This window comes from Patiria miniata, unplaced genomic scaffold (assembly GCF_015706575.1).
Source record: "Patiria miniata isolate m_02_andy unplaced genomic scaffold, ASM1570657v1 HiC_scaffold_7, whole genome shotgun sequence".
In the NCBI taxonomy this organism is placed as follows: Eukaryota; Metazoa; Echinodermata; class Asteroidea; order Valvatida; family Asterinidae; genus Patiria; species Patiria miniata.
In genome coordinates this window covers 26,994,124-27,018,242 of record NW_024037074.1, presented here as the reverse complement: position 1 = coordinate 27,018,242, position 24,119 = coordinate 26,994,124, and the positions used below count along the sequence as shown (strand labels likewise).

Genomic DNA, 24,119 nt, shown 5'->3' with positions numbered 1-24,119 from the left:
TGCACATCAAGTTGTAAGCCTCCTCCTGACTTTTTTTTGCATAGTATACACTCTAAAAACTGTGTTTAGCAATTAAACACAATCTTGCTATCACTTTGTAAACATGTTTAGACGCTAAACATCACGTGTCCAATTCCTAAACATCAATGTTCAATAGCTAAACACTATCCATCCTTACGCTAAACATGTTTAGTATTTAAACATGTTTACAAACTGATAGCAAGAAAGTGTTTAGAAAAGTGTTTAATTGCTAAACACAGTTTTTACAGTGTACCATTGTTTTTGGCAAATAAGGGTGCTTCAAGGGCAACATTATTTTTTTTATTTTTTTTTTTTTTTTTTTTGGGGGGGGTAAACACAGCCATAAAGGTGAGGTTATTAAAGAAAACAAAATAATTTGTACAACCTGTAATTCCTAGATTGAGGTAACTTTACTTCAATGCTTTGATAACATGTTCTATATCGACTGTTTGTACGTACAAATGACATTCTTACAGCGCCCTCATTCGCCCACAACTGTGGTCTATTTAAAGGAATCATGAAACGATGTTGCACGTCACAATCCTTCAAAGTTTTCTTTGGTGGTTCCGCTGGCTATTGCCTGCTCGTAGGACGGCGGGGCGTCATCGACACGAGAAACAGAACCTTCAAGAACATGAAACAGAAAGTATGAAAGCAAATCATTATAGATGAAACATTTCAGGTGCATTTTATGGAATCAAAAAATGCTCCAATATTAAGACGGTAGCTTATGAAATGAACTTCGGGGGTAACACACTGAGTATACATAATTTATACGTCGGTGAAGGGCAAAACGTAATATTGAATTTACGTAATCCCGGTGCAAATGCCATTATGTGAATAACAACAAAGCTTGTTAAAGTTCCAGCTCAGTGAATAGTGCACATTTTCAGAAAACAGAGAAAACAATAATGGATTTCATATTGGATTCCATTTATTGACGCAGGTTGAATGTGCCCTCAGGTACAATTTCCCACAGTCAGTGATTGTTTATACAATTAAAGAAAAGTATTTATTGTCAATTAAAAAAATCGTGGACATGAATTTTGTAGAATTAAAGGGAATGAACATCATTGTTTTTTTATGTAATTTTCAGAAATGAACTTTTTGAGGGGTTAGTATATATATGGATCAAATATAGTTACACTGACATTTTTGAAGTTTTGTGTTCGAAAAGGTTGGAAAAACCAAGAAAAACAAAAATGTTTAAGTAGTCTGGTTCCCCGACTCCACAAAAGATAAAATGGATCAATTTATAGATGATGGAAAATTGTAAGGCACGGGAACCAGTCTAGCTGGCCTGCACCCGTTCGTGAAACATGTAACCAATAGCAAACAAAATTTTGACTGAAAAAAAATGGTTAATTTGGAGCAGTAGCTGAAAAATAGTTAGGTTTTTCCAACGCTGGTCGGCCGACCACCGTTGGAAATGTTATACAAAGATACCATTTTCTTGAAAATGACTTCACACCAGGTGCCATAATTTTACAAAATGATTCAGACTATCATTTACCAACATCCTGGTAAGGTATTTCGTAAAAACTTGGTAGTTTTATTTTTCGATGTTTGCAAATGTTGTATATTTCCTTTAAACCACGACTAAAAATGAATTAAACAAAATAGTTTAAGCTGCAGTCGAAGTCTTGTGTATGAAAGTTTTGGCGAACAAGCAAAAAAAAATGAGGTGATTTAAAATGCTTAATAATACAGGTTCCAGCATCACGCAACAGCGAACGCAATTGAGCTGCCAAGGCTGGAGTTGAACACTTTTGAGAATTCGAAAAAGTCGGACACATTTCACTTGAATATTTTGGAGGTCAAAATTGCAAAGCCTTCGCTTTCGGCCGAGTGAGAACCAGCCATTAGTCATAATATGTGTGTGGGTTGGTTATCCATTCAGACTGAGGTCATGGGAAAATGGGGGGACCTGGCACTAGTCCTCGGGAGGATTTCGTGTACAAACCATATTGGAACTGTCCAGAAAAAGTTCAAACAAAAAGGAACAAAAGAAGAAAAGGGGCAAGTCCTCATGAGTATAGTAAAAACGAACTGTGTGTGTGTGTTGGTTTGTATACCCCGGTAATTGCCCACTGCAGGTAAGTGATCATCGGCATATCCAGAAATCTAGGTTATTATCACTAGGTTGGGAATAGTCAGGGGCCTTCACAATACTGCATGTCATTTTGGTCGTCAGTCGTGTTTAGGTGAAAATAACCTTTTTACGAGACACCAACACCACAATAAATGAAACAGATGAGGTATAATTCATAATATAAACGTTCAAATACAAAATGCACGATACAATCTAATTATTAATGCTACTGATGCATGGGCGTCGCCAAGATTTTTTCTAGAGGGGGGCAAAAAGGCTTGTATTTCTCAACACATTCTCGATTTATCGGTTTTAGAGGGGGGCAGGGACATCCCCCCAACTCATTAAATTTACACCACTTTGTCTTGGCGCCTATTTTTCTTCTTTTTTTTTTCTTTTTTGTTTCTTCCTTTTTTTTTTTTTTTTTTTTGCTTTTCCGGGGGGGGGGGGGGGGGGGGCAAGTGCCCCCCCTTTGCCCCCCCCCCTCGCGACGCCCATGTACTGATGGATCGAAACAGAATACAGAAATGCAAATGCATAAATGGCATCCAAGGGTTAACTTTGTCATCAAGGTTATTTTCAACTTTAGAACGAGGTTGAGAATACAAGGGTTTAATAACGGGATATTCAATTGGGTACTCATTATGTTTGTAGTGGGGCTACTTACCATTTCTTAAGGGCCGTGCCTGGCACGCTGGGGCCGGTGCAGCCATCTTGGCTTTGTCCATCGGGTGTGCCGCTGATGGCTGGGTGCATGCCGTAGCCTCTTCGGCGGTCGGTACTGAAGGTACCGGTCCAGAGACAGAACGGATAGGCACTGTCCCGACAGTTAACCGGAATGATGTCTCGATGCAACCTGATGTATTGCACTGTAAGTTTTGAATTATTGCGATACAAAAAAAGGTAAAACATATGGACAAAAAGTTGGATACTCCAGTCGTTTGAAGGATTAAATCATACAAGTCATCACAATTGTTGTTAATAGCCGGTAATTCAAACTTCATGTGGGCACATTAAATTCCAATCCACGAGCACATCAATTACAATCCACGCAACATGTAGTCGTCTTCTGAACTAATGAAGAGACCGATGCAAACAACATTTACAAACTCGGAACTCTCCAAAAGAAGGACCGCAACAGCGGGTTAATTTGTACAGGGTGGGTAAAAAAAAAGCGAAACCCAAATGTCGGGATTATTTTCTTAGTGGAGATCTGCGTGTAGCACTTTCAGAATTTAGAATATGAAAGCCCATTTCATATTTTTCTCTTGTAGTACAAGAATCATTCAAATCACTCAAGTACTTCTGAAGTTACGGAATGTTAAAGGTGTGCGTCCTTTCAGCCAAACGAAAACATTCAGGCCCGGATTACCCGATAGGCACAGTAGGCAATGTGCGTATGGCCTTACGAAACATTTGGGGGCCTACGAAAACTTGGGGGGGGGCTATATGAAAATACCGCAGCGAGCCATAAATCACAAAGGCCTCCCAACACACACCCACCCACCCCACCCAAGTTTTAGGGTGTCTCTCAGAATTTTCGATTTCACCAACTGACGCTGTACAGCATGTATGCATAGGTCCTACGTATAAAATGTACATTGTACGTGTAAAGTCTGTCGTTCTGAAGCACGGTGCCAACCATGGGCGTCGATCGGTTGGGAACGGGGGACATGTCGTTCCCCAACGATTTTATCCCTGAATAAAAAAAATGTAGCCTACTTATTTTATTCTATAGCTAAGAACAGCTGATTTAATGGCACCAATCTCGAAAAAGACGTTAAATGATGATCTTGAGCTAAAACGTTGACAGTCGTCAAAAATTGCCTCAGATCGCACACCATGGCGCCAAGAATCCAAGTTTTCCAGGGGCCCTTAAGCGGGCCCCGAACCCCACGCCGTTTAGGCTTCGCACTTGCATAATTAGTGCTGATCAAGATACACATGTATCTACCATCCCCACTTTTGAGAAGCTTTTCGAATGTCCACTGCCGGGCTTTGGTGATCCCCCATCCCCCCCCCCCCCCCCCCACTCACCGGCACAGATTTACGCCACTGGCCGTCATTGCACTCGCGTAGTCACGATTCTAATCATGCCATCGGCTGACGTTAACATGGCATTGTATTATAATGGCATCATTCCCTATACTTAGAGTAAGTACAAGAAAAGATGATTTTTTTCCCAGCTAAATTAGAATCAGACAACGAAATTCCCTCGTGAATATTTGTAAACGGGTCAGTAGTTTGATATAAATATAATGATGTAAGGGAAACTTGCTAGAAATTCACTCAATCGGCCCGAAATGTCAGTGCCGGGCAAAAGACGCGCGACGCGAAACAATTGATGTAACAGAATACGGACGAGCTTGGTAAGGTTAATTGCTCGTAGTGACTCTGAATAGTCGACTGCTTGGTACGTGAGAATGATTGTAGAAAAGAGTTACGTAACAGTATTCATGTGTATAGCGCGATGCTGATGCATCTTTTGTGCAGCTATGAAACACCAAGTAACTCTCCCACTGCGGAAATAAGGATTATGTTTTAAACGCGAAGAGAAAGCAGCTACTGCAACAGCCTAGTTGTTAAGCTGTCTGACAGCGGACCCAGGGTCACGAGTTCGAATCCGCTCGGTGTAATTTTTTGGTTTTCGATGCCCGACTGCGCAATAGTCGTAGCCTTGTTGCCATTTTGTGATTGGACAATGAACGACGTTCATTTGATGGTGTCTTCGTATCTCCAGTGCAAGTAGCTGCAAGCGCGGTCGCAAGTAGTGCTGCTTACGCACACGAATCCGCACTCAGTATACAATACTCAGTTTCAGAATCATTTTAGTGACGGTCTGTTTTCATAAATGAACATCATGTAAAGAAAATAAATTTCCAATTTTCCAATTGATCTATTATTACATCGTGAGATCGTTTAGACACATCCCCATAAATGCATGAAAGTGAATACGGAATTGGAGTACGGTGTTAAGTAATTTTTCCGGTCGCATTATCAGTCCTTTTTAGATATTAGGGAGGTATTTTTTTAAATTAAAACAATGATTGAAGAGAAAAGCAGGGATCATGTTAATACGCATAATATGTACATAAAATTAATAAATTTACATTCATAAAATAGTTTTTTAAAGAAAGCATGAATATAGATGAATAATATAAATTTCTTTTTAAAGAGAGAAGTAATTCTTCCATTCCCAAAGTTTATGCACAAAATTAATGTCCAACGAATCATTGCAGATAGCTTGCAATTTGTTCATTTAAATATCTAGATATATACACAGTAGGGTTTTGTGAAATGATTTTTCTTTTCCCCTTTTCTGTATCATTATGTGAACGAAATGTGTCACAGAAAACCTAGTGCAGAATCTGGCCTTGTACGATGAACATGTACATGCGGCGCCCGTACGTGCACATGGTACCGTACGTACTTGCGTACATGTACTTCAACGTCGTTAATTGACCAATCACAAAATGGCAACAAGGCTACGACTATTGCGCAGTGATGCCCGCGGTTCTGCCATTTAAGATTATTAATTTCCCGTCGTCATTCACCAACAGCAGTTAGCTCGGTCGGTCGGTAAGCTGACTCACAAGTTGGGACTGTCTGCGAAGTCCAGGTTGGCATCTGCGTACAGGTACGGGGTTCTTTTGCTGACTCGGCAGCAAGGCTTAGGGTGCCACCTCGTTTCCTCCCTTTATGGTGCCTGACTTTCGAGTTACATGGATGGACAGGGAAGGAGGTGTGGTGGGCCGGGTACCGAGACCCAGAAGAGTTCTATATGGAAGTCGGTAAGGGGCTCATTGAGTTAGGGTCATAAGTCCGACTCCTGAAGACTTGGCTATCGCCACATAACTTTTAGTTTATTTTCTTCTTCTTTTTTTCTATCAGAGGACAATTGCAAAAAAGATTAATTTGTTATATTGAAAGCTTGTACTGTAATCGTTCGAAAAAAAAAATTTAATTGCTCGAAAATACAAAATTCAATCCAGCCGTAATGTTTTTATCTCATTGTGGCAAAACTGCATGTACGTGCTCGGTACCTTTGCGCATACCTTGTTAAGGCCTATTCCTTGATCCCAGATAGCGGGGGGGGGGGTCTTTAAATCCTATATTAGTGGATTTGTTTATATGCAAGCGCGAAGCCCTGAAGGTGTGGGGTCTGAGGACACGTAAGAGCCCCGGGGAAATTGTTGGATTGCAGATGCTCTGTGGCGCAAATATCAAAATTGTAGCTTGACTCTCCATCAAAATTTGCCCTCGTTATTTTGAGTCGTCTCTAATAAGAATCAGCTCAATTCGCAACTGCCTGCGAGCGAGCACTGCTTGTGTTTTCCATAGCTGTGGCTGTCAACCCCCGTATATGAAGGGACCTTGCGCGGCAGTTGCTCGTGCCGTAATGACAGAATGTTCAATCTTTTGCCATGTTCAGTCTTTTCCCATTTTGCCACCTGATTTTAACTTCGCGGAGTTTTGAGCAGCGGTGTTTATTATTTACATTCTCCACTTTGTTCTCATTCCCTCGTCCTTTCCCCTCCTTCTCCATTCTTCGGAACACTGGTGCCTAGGGCCTACGAAACACTTAATCCCGTCCAGAAAGCAATTTACACACATCCCTATGTGATTTGTTTTCGTTTACTTGAACGAACACTCACCTTTTGTGATCCGTGGACAGAACTTTAAAACGGTGGTTGTGTTTAAAATTCCTTAACTGAAAAAGTACTTGAGTAATTTGAATGATTTTTGTACTAAAACAATAGTCCCGACATTTGGAATTCGTTTCTATATTACCGTCAATTTGTGTGCGAATGTTATTACTTTTTTCATTGCATGTATAGTTGTAGGCAGGAAGATCGGTTATGATTGCTTCCATCGGACCGGAGTTCATTGAATCTTTTGTGTTTATTATGAAGAGAAAACCGTATGATCTTATTTGGCTCATGCGCAGTGGGAACAGCCAACCAGCTAATTTTGCACGTATTCATCACTCAACTTGAATAAAAAAAAATTATGGAACAGAAGTTCTTCCTGTGACGAGAACAAAAATCCTGCATATCCGATGAATTGTATTTATTCTGATGGGCCATACATTTCTTGAATTAAATTTCGTTCCCTGACCTGAAATAGCATTCAATGCGTTTCCTCTCACCTTTCAAAGTGTTATGTTTTCTCTCTCTCCACCCCCCCCCTGGTTTTTGTATTCATACTTCCGATGAACCATTAGTTTGATTACGACCCCCCCAAAAAAAAAAAAGAAGAAGAATAACAATAATTGTTACAAAAACAATAATTAATGAAAAATTAAACATATCTAAACATAACAAAAACAACAACATCAACAACATCAACAACAACAACAACACATCAACAACAACAACAACTACCTCGACGTAATACTGGACGTCTATTAGCTTGCAGCCGGGTAGGCCAGATGAAGGACAGCCGATAGGTATCCGAAGGGAGTTCATGCTGAATTTGGCCACCTTCCCCTTTGGACACGAGATGTTTCGGGAGGACCGGCATAATATCTTCTTGTGCTCCTCCGTGGCATTAACCAAAAATTCTTCGACGGTGTAAGTAGTCTCCTAAATGAAACGGAAACAATTTAAAACCGACTCAAAATTGAAACCAGACCTTTTACTGTGTCCCCTCTTAAAACGCGTTGAAATGTGTATAAACTGTTCCAAAATAAATTAAGTTGTTCAAAAGTTAAACATTGGGATTTACAATTTAGGAAAAGGAAATACAATGACTAATGTTATAATCGTGACTCGTTTATCACCAGGGGCGCCATTACTCTTTGAAATATACGTACCCGTAGTATTAAAGGAAGGGGATGAATAACATCGATTTAAAAACAGTGGTCAACAAACCTCAACTGCCTATGCACAGAGCATTAACACATCATTTTGTTTTGGTTGAATTAGCCAACCTGCATTGTACATTGTCACACATACCTGAACAAGTGCAACTTTAATGACCCTCTGCTCTTCTCCGCTGATATTGTCCACGCAACCGGTGACGATGATATTTTCGCCGGGAATAAACCCTCGCTTGGTGAGGCCGAAATCGACAGTCGCTCCTTTCTTAGTGCCGAGCCCGAAGAGGTTACGAACTTCGCAGCAGCGGCTCACTGGAACCTAGATAAACGATCAATGAAAGGTTGAGTTGCATTAATTGCAGCACAATGATTATCAGCTCGAGATGTACCGTACGCCTCCTCGCTAATTGCATGGCGCAGGCGTTTCGTTGATGTCTCTGCGATGCTACCATCGCAGCACATGTACCTCCTCCTCCCCTACCAGGCGAAAAGGGCCACTAAACATCGCTGAATCAAGCTACATAAAATCAAACCAGAACCCTCAACCAATCGAATGCCACAAACCTTTAAATTTAACTTGGGTAAGCGGTTCAGGTCCACCCTCGGTCCACGTACGGTGAAAGCCCTCTCGGTGTGGCTCTCCTTGTTAAAAATCATCCTTTCAATTGACAAAGTCGCCTTTGCCCTGTAGCGGACGTGGCCATACGCGCCCTCGAAGGGGGACGGGAGAACTTTGTCAGTTGGCAGGCGGAACTTGAACGGGAAAGAGTGGTTTCCTGGAGGTAGGCTCAAATCCGGTTTGGCCGGTGCACGTTTTCCTGTACACCAGGTAAAGAAATATAAACGTGGTTTATTAGAACATTAATACGCAATTATAAATTTCCAATGTTATGAATGTTCAAAGGACTTCTTAAAGCCTTTTAGTCTTGCGATAAAGATAGGCCCAGCATTAACTCACTTTTGATTACATGGTCCTTTTCGATACTTTCCGATGAATATTTTTTAAGTCAACATACCTGCTCCGAATACAGTAAGAATGGAGTTGATGTGCACGTCTTCCTGTTCATGATCGTCCGTGGCCGTTCCTGTACCGAATTCAGCCTTTGCCTTACAAGTGATTAAAACCCAGACACCTGCAGGCAGAAGTAAATAGTGGACACCAATATAGAGAAAATGTAGAAAACATAATGACCTATATTTAAGTATGTGTTGTTATCTTACCTTTCTCACCATTCCGTCTTCCCCCTCCTTTCGTAGCTGAGGGTATCTAGAAGTTCGCCTTCCACATGTTATTTAATAACCCCGAAGCAAAAAGCATGTGTTTACAAGTTCCATTTTCAATGTTTATCAGAATTGAATTACTAACGAACAATACATGGAATAGCCTAGGTCAAGGCGTTCGTCATTATCCGTCCGTACCAAAGATCCTATAGAGCCTTTGGCGCCGGTATTATCTGCGGCATATCTTCGCCGCGCGATGACTGATCGCTATGCAGCGACCTCATGCGGCCACTACTTTATGCAAACCATTTGGATCCAGACAAAGGCCTTGATCCAACCGTCAGCGGGAGCTTACGTTTGTCGTTATTTGCCTTGCGAGTAGACTAGTTCACGGTCCATGCATTATCTATACTGATTGCAGGGCTGGAGCCAGCTTACCCTGCGAGAAGAAATTATTGTCGGGTGTCTAGAAATCTGAAATATTTAAAATGAAATAATCCAATAACTAAACTAAAGCCGAAACGTGAGCTGATTTCGGTGGATGTCTTATCCGTAAGTGAATAACTCTATATTGCTTGGGAAAATAGCAACATTTAAATGAAATACAAAAGACAGCAAAACTAGCATGAGAAAAATAGATCCCATTCCCCCTAGCAAGTGAAGGACGAGTTTGATGAATTTAATCGGCCATGTTACGAAGCATTTTATACCTCATTCCTTTGATGCCTTGTTTAACGGCGCATTTCAGACAAGCAACCCAGATTGGCTTACCTTTAATGTTTTGTAATCCCTCATTGTCCAACTTCAGTTTCACCTTTCCTGACACGAAGTCGCCTTGAGAAAATACACCCTGCTTGTCAAAAACAATAACCGGAAGAGGTAGTTTGCCCATACTAAATAGAATTATGTTTGTGTGTGTTGTGCGCTATAAACTGCTATTATGGATTAGTTTATTATTTCGATTTTACAGTAAGTATATATGAGTTTTGTATAGCTTGACAACCAACGTGTGTGATTCTTTCTTCATGTGTGCTTCTGCTGCAAGGCATGACCTGTATTTATAATAGTCCCAGCATGAATTCACGTGAGTCAATGACGTAATGGAAAATAGATATCAGAGTAGTCAGGTGATTATACATATTTGCATTTACGCGATAACAAATACTTCACGTACTGAAGTGTACCCGATTGTGCGTATAATAGGCATGCAGATTGAACCTTTGCGCCATAATGGCCAGCTGATCTGAACTTTACGTTCATTCGCTTCCTTCGCCTTTCCTATCTTATCAGTGACATATAGAATTGGACTGATTAATACAAACGAGCCATATCAATGTCGATTGCAACACTGCGCTTGCCTGGAAAACAACGTCATGCTTGCAAATAAATGAACAGTCACATGATGGTTGCGAAAAAAAAGATGATTCATATTAAACTATTCCATAAGCAGAAACATAATACTTCAAATGTGAGGTTATACTTAAAAATACGTTTTTCTATAAGGAATATCAACATTTAATTATTTTCCGAGCCAGACCCAACCACGTAACATGCTTGCAACCACTCACATTTGATAAACCTGGCATTTCCTTTTAGTACAAAGTTACTCTTTGTCTATCAAATTAGGTTCTGCCCTTCACCAACGTGTAACACTGTATACTCAGTGTGTTACCTCCCGAGTGAAAGTTGCAACCTTATTTGATTTACATCACCCCGACACAAATAATTACAAGGATTACAAATAATCTTATGGATTACTCTCTGTCTAATTGATGTTGTAAGTCCTAAATCATTACTTTTAATTTACTCATTCCAATATTTAATATTTAACATATAAAATTAACAAATTCCACTGAAAAGCTAAACAAACAAAAAACTCCAGACAAGAGAACGGACGAGGCAATAGCCCCTCCCGTAACACCGGAGGATCAACAAACACGCACAATTAAGTACGAATAAAAAACATATCCAAACATCACATAAAGAAGGGGAACACTTCATAGCATGGTAGGTTAGGGGTTGTTGAAAACACGGAAAAAAAAAAAAAAAAAAAAAAAAAAAAACCTTGTGTAGATGAGCAGTAAAAAAGAGAGGGGGTGATAATAATGGGGGCGAGAGGCAAGAGAAGAACAACATTTAGTGAATGGTTTAATCTGGGTCGTTTTTACAATTAAAAGCAAATGCTATAGGACGCAGTAACAGCACACTGGCTACTAGATTTGGCAAATTTGTTGGCCTCCCTAATAATGGGCTTGTTTCAGTCTGTCACGAGGGGAAATAGAGATTGCAGGCGCGGATCCGGGGCGGGGGGGTCAAACCAGCCCCTCCCCCAAGCTCTGTCAAAAACAAAATGTCGTACAAATTCCCAAAAAATAAGTCGAACCCCCCCCCCCAGTGACACCCCCCCCCCTGCCGAAAAAAAATAAAAATATATATATATATATATATACTGGTATAATGTCCTCCTGTTCAAAATACGGTACACCAGACTGTAATTTAGTGTTAATAATCGTCGAATTTGAACTGCGCCCCCTTTTGAAATATGGTACCAAAATGGTCATTTTTTTTTCAACTTTGGTCCTCACCTTGTGTAACGTTTTGTCTTAAACCACACTTTTTTTTGGACAGGCGTGTGATATTTGGTAAAGAGCGTATCTTGGGAATAAAAGTGTTGAGTGAATTGCAAACTTATGCTAAGACCTGTAGCAGCGGCGAGTTCAGTTAACATTTTGTACCCACCAGGTCGGCCTATGTACCATTGCGTTTGTTTGAAATGAGCTATTCTCACAATAGGAATAATCGTCATTGTAAAGTAATATGCAAGATTGATAACAATCTTATGAATGAGACAAAGACACGAAACATTTAGCAAATTACTCCGAACTTTATTCAAACTTAAGTTAACAATAAATAGTAAAACGTATGTAAATGCGCTAAAACAAAATAGACAATCTGAATTATTTCCAAATTTATATTTTTTTTTCTAAAGTTACTGATTCTGCATTAGTTTCGACATTTGGATTTCAAACCGTCTTAGGCCTCGGAAGATAGAAATCAAAATTGTTTTTATTTAAAATTGTTAATTTAAATATGTAAAAGGGGCAGTAACAATATTTAAAGATGTAACATTCCGACATGTTTTTCTGAAATATTTGTAATTATTTCGAAACTTTCGCATAAATGTGTCCACAAAGAAGATGATTTCACTCAAAGTTGTTACAACATAATAACAATACAATAAGGCCATGCACATGGTCAGATCAAGAAGCGTTAGTTACAATACAATAGGGCCATGCACATGGTAAGATCAAGAAGTGTTAGTTACTTGACGGTTTTGCGAGTGTCTCAATCAACACGCCATTGATTGACCACTGGTCATACCACTAACCTTTATCATTGCATTTTCTTTTCCAACGCCCACGTTTCAATTGCAAACTATTTACATCAAGTGTTAAGCCTCTGAGTGACTTTTTACTGACTATTACACTAGGGCATAGTTTTCTTGGGAAAAATGAAAGATGCTGTATGGGCGCCAGTTGGGGGGTGGGTGGAATTGGGTCATACACAAACATACATAAAAGGTTATCGGTGCAATTTACATTGTGCTATAATTTAAAAAACAACAACATGATAACAACGTCTTATTTTCAGATTGTGATAACTTTAATTACGTGCTTCAATAACATTCTATTTCACCTGTTTGTACCCACAAAATGAAGTCCTTACAGCGCTCTGATATGTTCACATCTATGTTCTATTTATATTAAGCATGAAAAGATGTTGCATGTCATCATCCTTCAAATGTCGTTGGTGGTTCCGCTGGCTACTGCCTCCTCGTAGGACGGCGGGGCGTCCTCGACACGAGAGACTGGACCTTTTTACAGCATGACACAACAGTTATGGAAAAAAAATAGATTAGGACTAAACGAAAAGATTGAACCCATTTATTATTCACAATACACAGACACCTGTAAGTTTCTACTGGTTATTAAATGTAAAGGGGAACATTGCCTTTGTTTGTTTCAACCCAAACATTGCTCCGATATTAAGAAGGTAGCATCAACTAACTCGTCAAAGTTATAGCTCAGTTGTTACTTCTCATTTTGAGAAAGCACAATGCAGGAGGTATGCCTAGTTATCATTCCAGGGCTGCTTTGTCACTGAGGATATTTGGACCTTGAGAACGAGGTTGGGAGAACGAGGGCTTAGTAAGGGGATAGTCAATCGGCTGCCAATCATTTCTCGTACTTACCATGTGTAAAGCTGGAGGGCCGTGCTTGGCACTCGAGGGTTGGTGCGGCCATCTTGGTTTTGTCCATCGGGGTTGCCACTGATGGCTGGACGCATGCCGTAGCCCCTGCAGTGGTCAGTACCGGAAACACCGGACCACTGACAGAACGGATAGGCACTGTGCCCACAGTCAGCCGGAATGATGTCTCGATGCAGCCCGATGTATTGCACTTTAGGTTTTGAAGCATTGTGAAGGAAGATAGTGAGCGAGAAAAAAAGGTTAACGTGTAGACATAAACAAGTTGGTTATAAGGTTGTTTAAATGATTAATCATACAGGTCACCGTGATTATAACTGTTTTTCTGTTATTTATACTCCCGTGGGCATTAATTACTATCCACACAATAAAGGGTATTACAGGGAGCAAACAACATTAAATAAGCTCGGAAGTCATGAAAAAAATGACCGCAGCTTCAGGTTGCACAATACATAATTACGGTCAATTTGCTTGCGAATTAAATTCCTTTTTTTAATTACATGAATCATTGCAGTCGGGAGGTTCGGATATTATTGGGTCCAAGGACCATCGTTATTTGTGCCCTCTATCTTCGCCATGAAGAGAAAACACTCGAATCTTCTTTGGCACATGCGCAGTAGGAACTGCCAACCGGCTTATTCTGCATGTATGTTGCACTGACCTCGAACAAAACAGGAGCATTTTTAGACAAGATATATTGTTGCCTCCTGCGACGAGAACGAAAATCTAACATAATGTATTATAAGGAATCCTACATTTTTGCCTTGGGTGTGCATTAGGTTGCATTCCCCTCACCTTACAAAAGTGTTATTATCATTGTCCTCTCTCTGTCTTTTTTTCAGACTTCTGAGCTCTTATATCTATGCAAATGGAACCTTTGCTTTCATGTTTACTCTTAATTAGACAAATTCTAGCCCACCTTGACGTAATATTGGACGTCTATCATCTCGCAGCCGGGTAGGCCGGACGAAGGACAGCCGGTGGGTAACCGCAGAGGATACATTCTGAATTTGGTCACCTTCCCCCTTGGACATGAAATGCTGCGGTCGGTCTGGGATAATGTCTTCTTGTGTTCCGCTCTGCCTTCAACCGAAATCCCTGCGACAGTGTAAGTAGTCTCCTGGATAATATGCATGTTAAAACGGGAAGGGGAAATGAAACTTAGAAGCCTCTGTTGAACGCAAAATCACCAGGCAGGCAACTAATTCATTGGACATTGCTCTTAAAAGTTGTTAAATTCGTTTAACGAAGTTAAAAACTTGAATATGCCAGATCAGAAAAGATTCACGAAATTTAGCATTTTCCAGCAAAACCATTTGATAGTGTTTAAAAAAAATGCTTTCTGTTTCGGTTGGGTAAAAATGTCATTACATATTTGTATGTACATGTACACGTTACTTCCGGCTTGATGACGTCATCAGCTAAAATGAGCGAACGGGATACAGATTCAGTTCAGACAGGATTCATATTCATCTTGAAGTGAAAATAATTTCTTGAAATAGAAAGATTACAACGAATATTTAATGCTTGTATCCATTACACCTAACTTCTGATTTGGTGATGTCACAGTATGACGAAGCCCAAGGTCAACATTGCAGCTGATAGCACTATAAGGTTATACGGACATCGGCATTGGACAGGGATCAACCGATGGATTTGAATCGGAAAAAATAATATCTGAAAATTTTCAGATTGTACCTACAATTTTCGGTCCGATGACGTCATGATCAGCCAAGTCATTTTCGGTTGTCAAAATAATATCCGTGGGCATTTTGGTAAATTGGCAAATGGGTTTTCAATTTAAAGAAAATAAACTGTCTTTGGCGGACGACATGAAGGCGCCCCATTAGGAATCCAGAATCACATTGTCAGTTTGGGAGAGGGTGAAGTTTCCTAACGGCTGGCCGTTGCAAAATCTGAAAATAAACACTTGAGTTGAGCCTCATTTATGAAAGGGGCGCCCTTCCCTCTTTCTCTCGTTTAATTTTTTTTTACACAAACCCGTTGTAGGACGGGGATGAAGAGCAGTCGTTTCAAACCTCCATTACCCCTGCATGGAGTCCAGTCACTTAGCGAATCATGGTAAATTGGCTGAACCGATCAACCTGCATCATCAATGAAGTGTAACACATACCATTACAAGTGCGACTTTAATGATCCGGTGTTCTTCCCCACTGACGTTGTCCACGCAGCCTGTGACGGTGATCTTTTCTCTGGGAACAAACCCTCGCTTGGCGAGGCCAAAATGGACAGTCCCCGTCGTGGCACCAAGTCCGAGCAATTTACGAACTTCGGTGCTGCGGGTTATTGGAACCTAAGAAGAGGTCAACATGGGAAAAGGTTAACGAGCCATCATCGAGAGCAAGTTTCGAGCAAGAACCATCAGTCGACCAGGCGCGGTTCTGGGGGGGGGGGGGGGTCTAGCCGCATACCCCATAAAATGACATGGCAAATGGCAGTAGCAAACATCACGAGCGAACTGCTTCCCCCCTAAAAAGGTGAGAAAGTGAATTTTTGCACCATTAGGGATAATAACTTGTGCATGATTGTAGGATTGTATTAGCGTTCCCTATTGAAAGTAAGGTACGATCCCCCCCCCCCAATACACCTATTGATTCTCGGAGGTCTAAGTGTCCGGGGAAAAACGCTCTACATTTCAGCACGCCTTGCTGCAAACATTTCAGGATCCACCACTGCTAAACCCCCCCCCCTCCCAAAAACATTATACATAAATGAATATATAGGCTCTAGATATCGCGCCTGCAGTCGACCACTCTCTACTCTTCACGCAAGCACAGTGAAAGCAATGTGTAAGCGTCTCTATATAAACGATGGGCACATTCTATGATGACAATATTTGGTCATTGTCCCCTGCCGTAGGCTTATAGGATTTCCGTTGCATTTATGAAATGCACATCTCACCGATACTAGCAAAGGCTATCAGGGTTGGGACGAACCTTCAAATTAAGCTCGAGCAGGTTGTTCAGGTTCACCGTCGGCCCTTGCACGCCGAACATCCTCTCCGTGTGACGCGCCAGGCCGGAAATCCCCCGTTCACACCATAAAGTCGCCTTCGCACTGTAGAGGACGTTTCCGTATGCACCCAGGAAGACAGACGGGAGAACTTTGTCGGTAGGAAGGCGGTATTTGAACGGGAAAGAGTGAATCCCTGGCGGTAGGCTCAAATCCGCTTTAGCTTTCGTATCTTTTCCTGTAGATCAGATACGGAAATTTGGTTGGTGACAGAATCACATAGGCGTCGCCAGGATTTTCTTCTAGAAAAGGAAAAGCACATTTTTCCTTCCAAATCCCTATATTTTCCAGCATTTTCCCGATTGATACATTTGTTTCGAGGGTGGGCAGAGACATTTCTCCACCCCCTTAAATCAACTACAATATTATTTCGCGCCTCTTTTTTGTTCCCCCTTTTTTGTCTCCTTTTTGTCTCTTTGTTTTTTTTTGTTTTTGTTGCTTGTCCAGGCCGGGGAGGGGGAAAGCCTTCCCCCCGCAACACCCATGCAGAGTCATACTGACAGGGTCAGTACTGATTTACTCTATGGTCCTTTTCAATTTTGAGACCAAAACAATACACAAAATGTAGCCGAAAATGTCAACATACCTGCTCCAAACACTATAAGAGTGGAGTCGAAGTAAACTTCGTTCTGTACGTGATGTACAAACATGTGAGTACTGAACGCATTTCTTGCCTCGCAGGTAATCACCATCCAGACACCTAAATGCAAAAGTCAATTGAAGACTGAAACATCACCCATGAAGTAAAACCAAATTGCAAAATATCAGACCTACATCTAGTGTTGTAGTCATACCTTTCCCATATAGTCTCCACATCCATTACCTGGATAAATTGCAACGGAAGGTAACTTCAGTTTACTTAAATGTTTTAATGCGCATCTGAACCCAAAACTGCGCATTTCAGACAAAACTGGTCCCTTTATTTTGTGTTTTCTTTTTATAATATGTTGTCATCACAAAGCAAACTTAACGTACCCCGATTCAGGGCTTACCTTTAATGCCATGTAATCCCTCTGTGTCCACCTCCAGTTTCACCTCTCCTGACACAAAATCTCTTTGGGAAAACAGTCCTTTCTTGTCAAAAACAATCACAGGAAGTGGTAGTCTTCCCATATTGTCGACAGTGATTTGTGTTTGTATTTTGCGCTATAAACCGCAATATTGACGATTGAACTGTTAAGGTTTGTTAGTATTATTTGGATTTTGCAATCAATGTAGATCAGTTTCGTGTAGAGGCCGCAAAAAAATACTTGTCATAATCTAATTGACAACCAACGTTGGTGAATTCCACTTTGTGTGTGCTGCCGTTGTACGACGAGAGCCCCTTATACTAGTAGCCGTAGCATTCACGTGATTCAATGACGTATGGAAACATAATCAGTTGAAGGTCTGGCGACTAACTGTTTATTTGCTAACAGTACTTCACGTATCACGTGTACTTGACTGTGCGTCAAAATGGGCATGCAGTTTGAACTTTTGCCCAATAATGGGCGACAGATCTGAAATTCGATTCTAACTCACATTGATGACGTACGAATCGTACTGATGAAGACAAGCGAAGCGTATCACACTCAACTGGAAAACTGCACGAGTCTGGAAAACAAAACAGTCACATATTGCGGAAGGCATGACTCATTCTAAAATATTCCCTCAGCAGCAGGAAAATTTTAAATTTCAAACGTATGGCTGTACTTAAAAAAAAACAAAGTAAGAAAATCGATAACATCAAGCAGATAATTATTGTCAGAGCAGACTTAATTGGACAAGATATTTTCCATCCTTTACAATTACCTTCCGTCCAGTAGTTCACACATCACTATTATCATTACTATGATGACACATGTTTTGCGTGTTAAGTTCCATTCAACTCACCATTATTAAGATTAACCCAAATACAATGGCTGATGAGTTCACGATTGGGAAGAGATTGCATTCGGTTTTTGCGGATCCATGGGGCAACGGGGTCATGCCCCTCGGCCCCACCCTCTACATTTAAAATCGTCCTAAGTCAATCTAGACTACTCACATATATATATGTCGTGCATGTACTGCCGCAACCAATGCAGTCTTAGCAACTCAGAGCTGCATATTACTGAAAGGCCTTATTGGGGACGTACTTCTCATTGTAATAATACTCATAGCGGGCTTCATTTATGGAAGCGTGGAAAGGCCACGAAAAAAATTGCAAAACTTCAAATAAATGAAAAGTCACATGTAAATTGCGGAAGACATGACTAATACTCAAATATTCCCAAAAGAAGTAGATTTAAAACTTCAAATGTTAAGCTGTACTTAAAAATAAAATAAGAATATCGATCATATCAAGGAGATTATTATTGTCAGAGCAGACTAAACCACATTTTTTTTTTCCACCCTTTATAACTGAGAAACTTGACGACAAAAAAAACACTCAAAATCCTTTGTTTTACTTTTGGATGATTACCTTCCGTCCAGTAATTCACACATCACTTTGGCTATGATGATGACGCATGTTTTCCGTATTAAGTTCCATTCAACTCATCATTATTTAGATTTACCCAAAAGCAATGAGTAACGAGTTCACGATTGGGAAGAGATTGCATTTAATTTTCGCAGATTTAGGGGGAAACGGGGATCATGCCCACCGCCGGCCCCCCTCCCAACCCTTTTACTTTATAACCATTCGGAGAGTAAAGCTGGAATCTAGACTACTCACATATCCGTGTCATATTCTGTCAAAACAAATGCAATCGTAGCAACTCAGAGCTGCATATTACTGAAAGGCCTTATTTCAGAAATGTATCATTGTTGTCGATACATGTATGTTAGGGCGCTTATATAAGTTTTCCCTCACATTTTAAAACGTTTATCAAATTAATGAACGGTTTACTGCAATTTCGTCTTGAAAATCTAAAGTCTTGCATACCCCATGTTCAATTTCGTCTTTGGTCGCTCATTTTGCACTTTGTTCAAACAATTTCATACTATCCATACGTTTTTGTGAAGACACTTCAATTTCGTCGTCTTGAAAATCCATGATCTTGCATACCCCGTGTTCAAGTTCGTCTTTGATCGCTCATTTCGCACTTTGTTCAAACAATGTTATAACGTATCCATACGTTTTCGTGAAAGACAATTCAATTTCGTCGTCCGCAATTGTCGAACGTGCGATATATGAATCAATTTCGTCATTTGGCAATCAATGTTATCAATTGGAGAATTCCTTTACAATTTGACGACGTAGAATGGACAAAATGTTGGAATTAATTGATCATTGATCCATTGGAATGACCAACGACTAAATTAATTGAAGCATTTACGCGTTCCAGTCTTCTCGAGACGAAATTGAGGTTAACCGTTTATGAATTTGAATGAAAAAAGTTTTAAAATGTGCGGCGAACCTATTATATATAATACAGCGCGGGCTTCCTGGGCGTATATACAGAAGCGAGAAGGGCCACGAAACAATTGCGAGTTCCTATTTCGCCGCGGCGAGTTACTCCCCTGCCACGGCCACTTAGTATCGCGCCCTGGTGACCCCCATCTTGCCTCGGCGACTTACTACCAGTCAAACCAACTCAGCTAAATCGGTTGCCGAGTTCGCATTATTGAAAAGACAAAAGTGCACCAAGTATAAAGCATTTTAGCTTCTAGAGTAAATGTTCATCAGATTAAATTTAATTCTCATCAAATTTAATTTCCGAATTTGACACATGATTTCACAAGTTTTCGTGAAATTATACTGACGTTCGTGACACATTATGAACAATTAATCGATATAATATTGAGTTATGACATTCAGTATTTCTTGATATTGCCCAAACCATGACTTACTTTTACTAAAAAACTAGTGAGGTATCCGTGTTGACGCTGTGTTGGCAGTGTTGACCACCGAGCATGTGGCGCGCTATCTATTGAAAAAAAAATATATAGCATAAAACCGCTTGGCACATTTGTCTCCGTGCGAAAAATAAATACAGACAGAAAGGTGTAGTTCAAAAAAAGTGTTTGGGAAAAATGCCCTGGAAAAAATGCGAAGAACAAATTAACTTCTTGGGAATTTCTTGGGTTATTGCGCAATAAGGAATGTGACTTTTGTTGTCATGACGTTGCCTTAATTCATTCGGATTTTATTTCTGACGTTTAAAGCACGAAATTGTTACAATCTCATTTTCTTTCTTGTTGAACGAGTTCCCATGAACATATTGTTACGAACCCAGAATGCTTGATTGTGGAAATCTAGCGCCCTCTGGATTCACTCTGTCCATGAAGTACACAATCTTATTGTTGTCTTTTGCTGTTCCCTTATTTTACCTAATTATCGTAAATTGCCAACTTGCACTTTTATTCCCCGGGTCTCTTACCAAGCACAGCGCATGATGCAATACCACGCGCGCTACTGTATGCATTATTCATGTAGCGATGTACATGTGCGCGACTGACCACACCTCCCTTCGCCCCAGCGAGCTAAGTTCCTTTCCCCATAGCATGCGTGCTTTGGCGTTCTCCGAGAGACTGCTCAGCGGCACTAGCGTTTCTCTCCCCCGTGTGTTACCCATGAACACTAACTGGAGTTCTCCGTCTAGTTTTCTAGTCCCGTACTTAGCTCGAGGGAATGGAATGTTACCTTGCGTGGTCGCGTAGCAGGGCGTGGCAAGAAATCCTGTGATGTAAATAACCTGTGACACAGTTATGGCGTGTCAAACGTTGCAATATTCAATATGTTGCAATATATATGTTGGATGTTTAATATGTGCTTGTTATCTTTTACATTTATGTGCGATGTTCAATATAAGTGTGCGATGTTTTTCATTATTTGCGCGATGTTTAATATATTTGTGCGATGTTTTACAATATATGTGCGATGTCCAATATATGTGTGCGATGTTTTACATTTATATCCGATTTTCAATATATGTGCGCGATGTTTTCAATATTTTGTTCGATTTTTTGCATTAAATGTGCGATGTTTTTCGATACAATTGTGTGTGTTGTTTTACAATATATTTGCGATATTCTCAAATATGTGAGCAATGTTTTACACATATGTTTGACATTTCGAGCTATTTGTATTCGATGTTTCATCGGTATGTTTGCATTCGATCTTTTGCAATATGCATTTGATGTTTCCCTTTTCATTCGATGTTTCGTTAACAGTCAAAGTCTGGTTACTAGACCGCGAAAGTCTGACTATTTTGCCTAAAGTCAGTGTATGAGACGTCAGGGGATCGCGTAAAGTGATTGGAGCCAGACCTAAACGGTAAAAACCGGAATTGTGGGTAATTCTTTAAGCATACGCGATGCGTTCATCATTGTTTGGGCACTACCCCCAGCTGTGCCTGTACTACCCATAGTGTTATGTGAATCATTTATGCATTGAGGAGTGCATGACACATGGTCTGAGCTCCAAGGCTGATGTGCACCTGTCCCGTTTAATGATCCAACTACCTGATGATTTGTTAACATAAGCTGAATGTAAAATTGGGCAAAGTTAGATGTTTATGAAAAAAAAATCAAATTGTAAGGGGTTAACCTTGCATTTTTTCAGCAAAATCGGGAAAAATCAGATGTTTCTGGAAAATTGCAGAATGTATGGGGTTAGATGTTTATGAAACAATTCAAATTGTTACTAGACAGCGAAAGTCTGACTATTTTGCCTAAAGTCAGTGTATGAGACGTCAGGGGATCGCGTAAAGTGATTAGAGCCAGACCTTAACGGTAAAAACCGGAATTGTGGGTAATTCTTTAAGCATACGCGATGCATTCATCATTGTTTGGGCACTACCCCTAGCTGTGCCTGTACTACCCATAGTGTTATGTGCATCATCTATGCATTGAGGAGTGCATGACACATGGTCTGAGCTCCAAGGCTCCAAGCAAAATCGGGAAGAATCAGATGTTTCTGGAAAATTGCAGATTGTATGGGGTTAGATGTTTATGAAAGATTTCAAATTGTACGGGGTGAACATTGCATATTTTAGCGAAATTTGGCAAAATCAGATGTTTCCGAAAAATTTCAGATGTAAGGGATTAACCTTGCTTTTTTAGTGAAATTTTGCAAAGAATAAGATTGGGAAAAATTAGATGTTCATGAAACAGAATTCAAATTGTAAGGGGTTAACCTTGCATTTTTTTAAACAAAATAGGACACAATCAGATGATTCTGGAAAATTGCAGATTGTTAGGGCTTAACCTTGTATTTCTAGCAAAATTGGGCAAAAAGAAATGTTTATGAAACATTTTTAATTGTAAGAGGTGTACCTTGTATATTTAGTAACATTTGGCAATATCAGATTGGTATGAAAAAAACTTAAATGGTAAGAGGTTAACCTTGCTTTTTTAGCAAAATTTGGAGCATATTTCCAGATGTAAAGTTTCCGCAAAAACAGCTGTTGAAAAAGAGCCCAATGTTGAACTTTACTGAGTCTGAGGTCTATCGAGGGGACGATCCTTATTTCAACTCCCGGAGATTCGCTGACAGTCTCTATTTTTCTTTTTAAGAAAGTCGAAATAGCTGAATAGGGAGGTGAGAATCTATATGTGCCCAGATACAAAGAGTAGAAATCTACGCGTCTGCCTTTTGAAAATACCAATTGCGGTGTTCATTGTTGCGTAATGATCCGCCTAGCACGCGACTATTTTGCATAATAGGCTGTGTTATGCAGCTTCCTAACAAACCAAACACACTGGGCTCATTATATCGACTTGTTTGTACCCAATAAGGTAAAGCAAATGGACCCAGTAATCTTCCTGGCGCATTTGCTCACCTATAAAGGCAACTTTTCTCAGTTTAAGAAAAATTCTAAGGTAACGAAATGGCCGAGTGGTTACGATTCGTCGTCCACGGTTAGCGGGGTCCCAGGTTCGAATCCCGCTGGTGTCTTTTTGGTTTTTAACGTATGAGTTCAATTATCCACTATAAGAGATTTAATTTCCCGTCGTAAATTACCAACAGTACCTTAGCTTAATCGGTAAGCACTGCTGCTGGTACTGCCCGCGAGTTCCAGGTTGGCGCCTTCGTACAGGTTCAGGGCATGTGGTCCACTCGGAGGATCAGGGCTTAGGCGGGCGGGCTAAATACCCCCTGTTCATTTACCGTGGGACGGTATTGTTATTGAGGAAGTGTGGGACCCTTCAAGCCAAAGCGGGAGACGGTCCACGCATGAACGCACACGGTACAGCCGTGCATGGTGACGGTTTGCAGTGGGGCTTGTATGTTTAGGGCAGACAAAAGAACAGAGGATTAGCAATGTACCAGGTCTTTGCGGTCGGTGAGTAGAAGCCGCCACTGACGGGTATGAAACCGCAGGATTCATTGTTATAAAAATGGTTATTTGTAGCGGGAGCCGGGAGTGCCAACCGTGGGACGGTTTGTAGAAACAGGTCACCCGCTTTCTTTTCAAGCGGGAGCCGATAAAAGAGGGGCTCAATTGAAAGCGGCTCCCGGTAAGTGAACAGGGGGTATTTAGCCTGTCCGCCTTAGGGGCCGCCCTGTTCCTCCCTTAGCTCTTTGCTTTTACATGGTGCCTGGCCCTCCGGGGTTATATGGATGGATAGGAAAGGAAGTGTGTATTGGTTGGGGACGCTGAGACCCCGGAAGAGAACTAAGGGATCGGCTGGGGCATTGTTATGGCTCAGACCGATCCCTGAAAGCTTGACTAGCACATAACTTTTTTGATTTTTGT

At 40.6% G+C, this 24,119-nt stretch overlaps 2 protein-coding genes across 2 annotated transcripts; both read right to left on the bottom strand.

The window, feature by feature from the left end:
- Positions 1–332: 332 nt before the first annotated feature.
- Positions 333–10,167, bottom strand: LOC119718798 (arrestin domain-containing protein 17-like). The gene is made up of 7 exons (XM_038188219.1): positions 9,927–10,167; positions 8,951–9,067; positions 8,499–8,752; positions 8,071–8,253; positions 7,498–7,698; positions 2,781–2,982; positions 333–645 (listed from the first exon to the last, which is right to left on the bottom strand). The coding sequence occupies exons 1-7, from the start codon at positions 10,045–10,047 to the stop codon at positions 557–559; spliced, it is 1,167 nt and encodes a 388-aa protein (XP_038044147.1). The 5' UTR covers positions 10,048–10,167; the 3' UTR covers positions 333–556.
- A 2,785-nt stretch (positions 10,168–12,952) lies between these two features.
- Positions 12,953–17,703, bottom strand: LOC119745059 (arrestin domain-containing protein 17-like). Its single transcript, XM_038221282.1, has 7 exons — positions 17,448–17,703; positions 17,042–17,155; positions 16,380–16,633; positions 15,557–15,736; positions 14,342–14,542; positions 13,408–13,615; positions 12,953–13,029 (listed from the first exon to the last, which is right to left on the bottom strand). Exons 1-7 carry the CDS (start codon positions 17,566–17,568, stop codon positions 12,953–12,955), a joined length of 1,155 nt encoding a protein of 384 aa, XP_038077210.1. The 5' UTR covers positions 17,569–17,703.
- Positions 17,704–24,119: the final 6,416 nt, after the last annotated feature.

Coding starts and splice junctions, on each gene's coding strand:
- LOC119718798 (XM_038188219.1), bottom strand. CDS start 10,047: ATGGGCAAACTACCTCTTCCGGTTATTGTTTTTGACAAGCAGGGTGTA. Junction 8,753..8,950: donor TCTTACTGTATTCGGAGCAG/GTATGTTGACTT, acceptor CCTGGTGTACAG/GAAAACGTGCACCGGCCAAA. Junction 646..2,780: donor GGCACGGCCCTTAAGAAATG/GTAAGTAGCCCC, acceptor ATGTTCTTGAAG/GTTCTGTTTCTCGTGTCGAT.
- LOC119745059 (XM_038221282.1), bottom strand. CDS start 17,568: ATGGGAAGACTACCACTTCCTGTGATTGTTTTTGACAAGAAAGGACTG. Junction 17,156..17,447: donor GGGATTACATGGCATTAAAG/GTAAGCCCTGAA, acceptor TTTTGCATTTAG/GTGTCTGGATGGTGATTACC. Junction 13,030..13,407: donor GCCCTCCAGCTTTACACATG/GTAAGTACGAGA, acceptor TGCTGTAAAAAG/GTCCAGTCTCTCGTGTCGAG.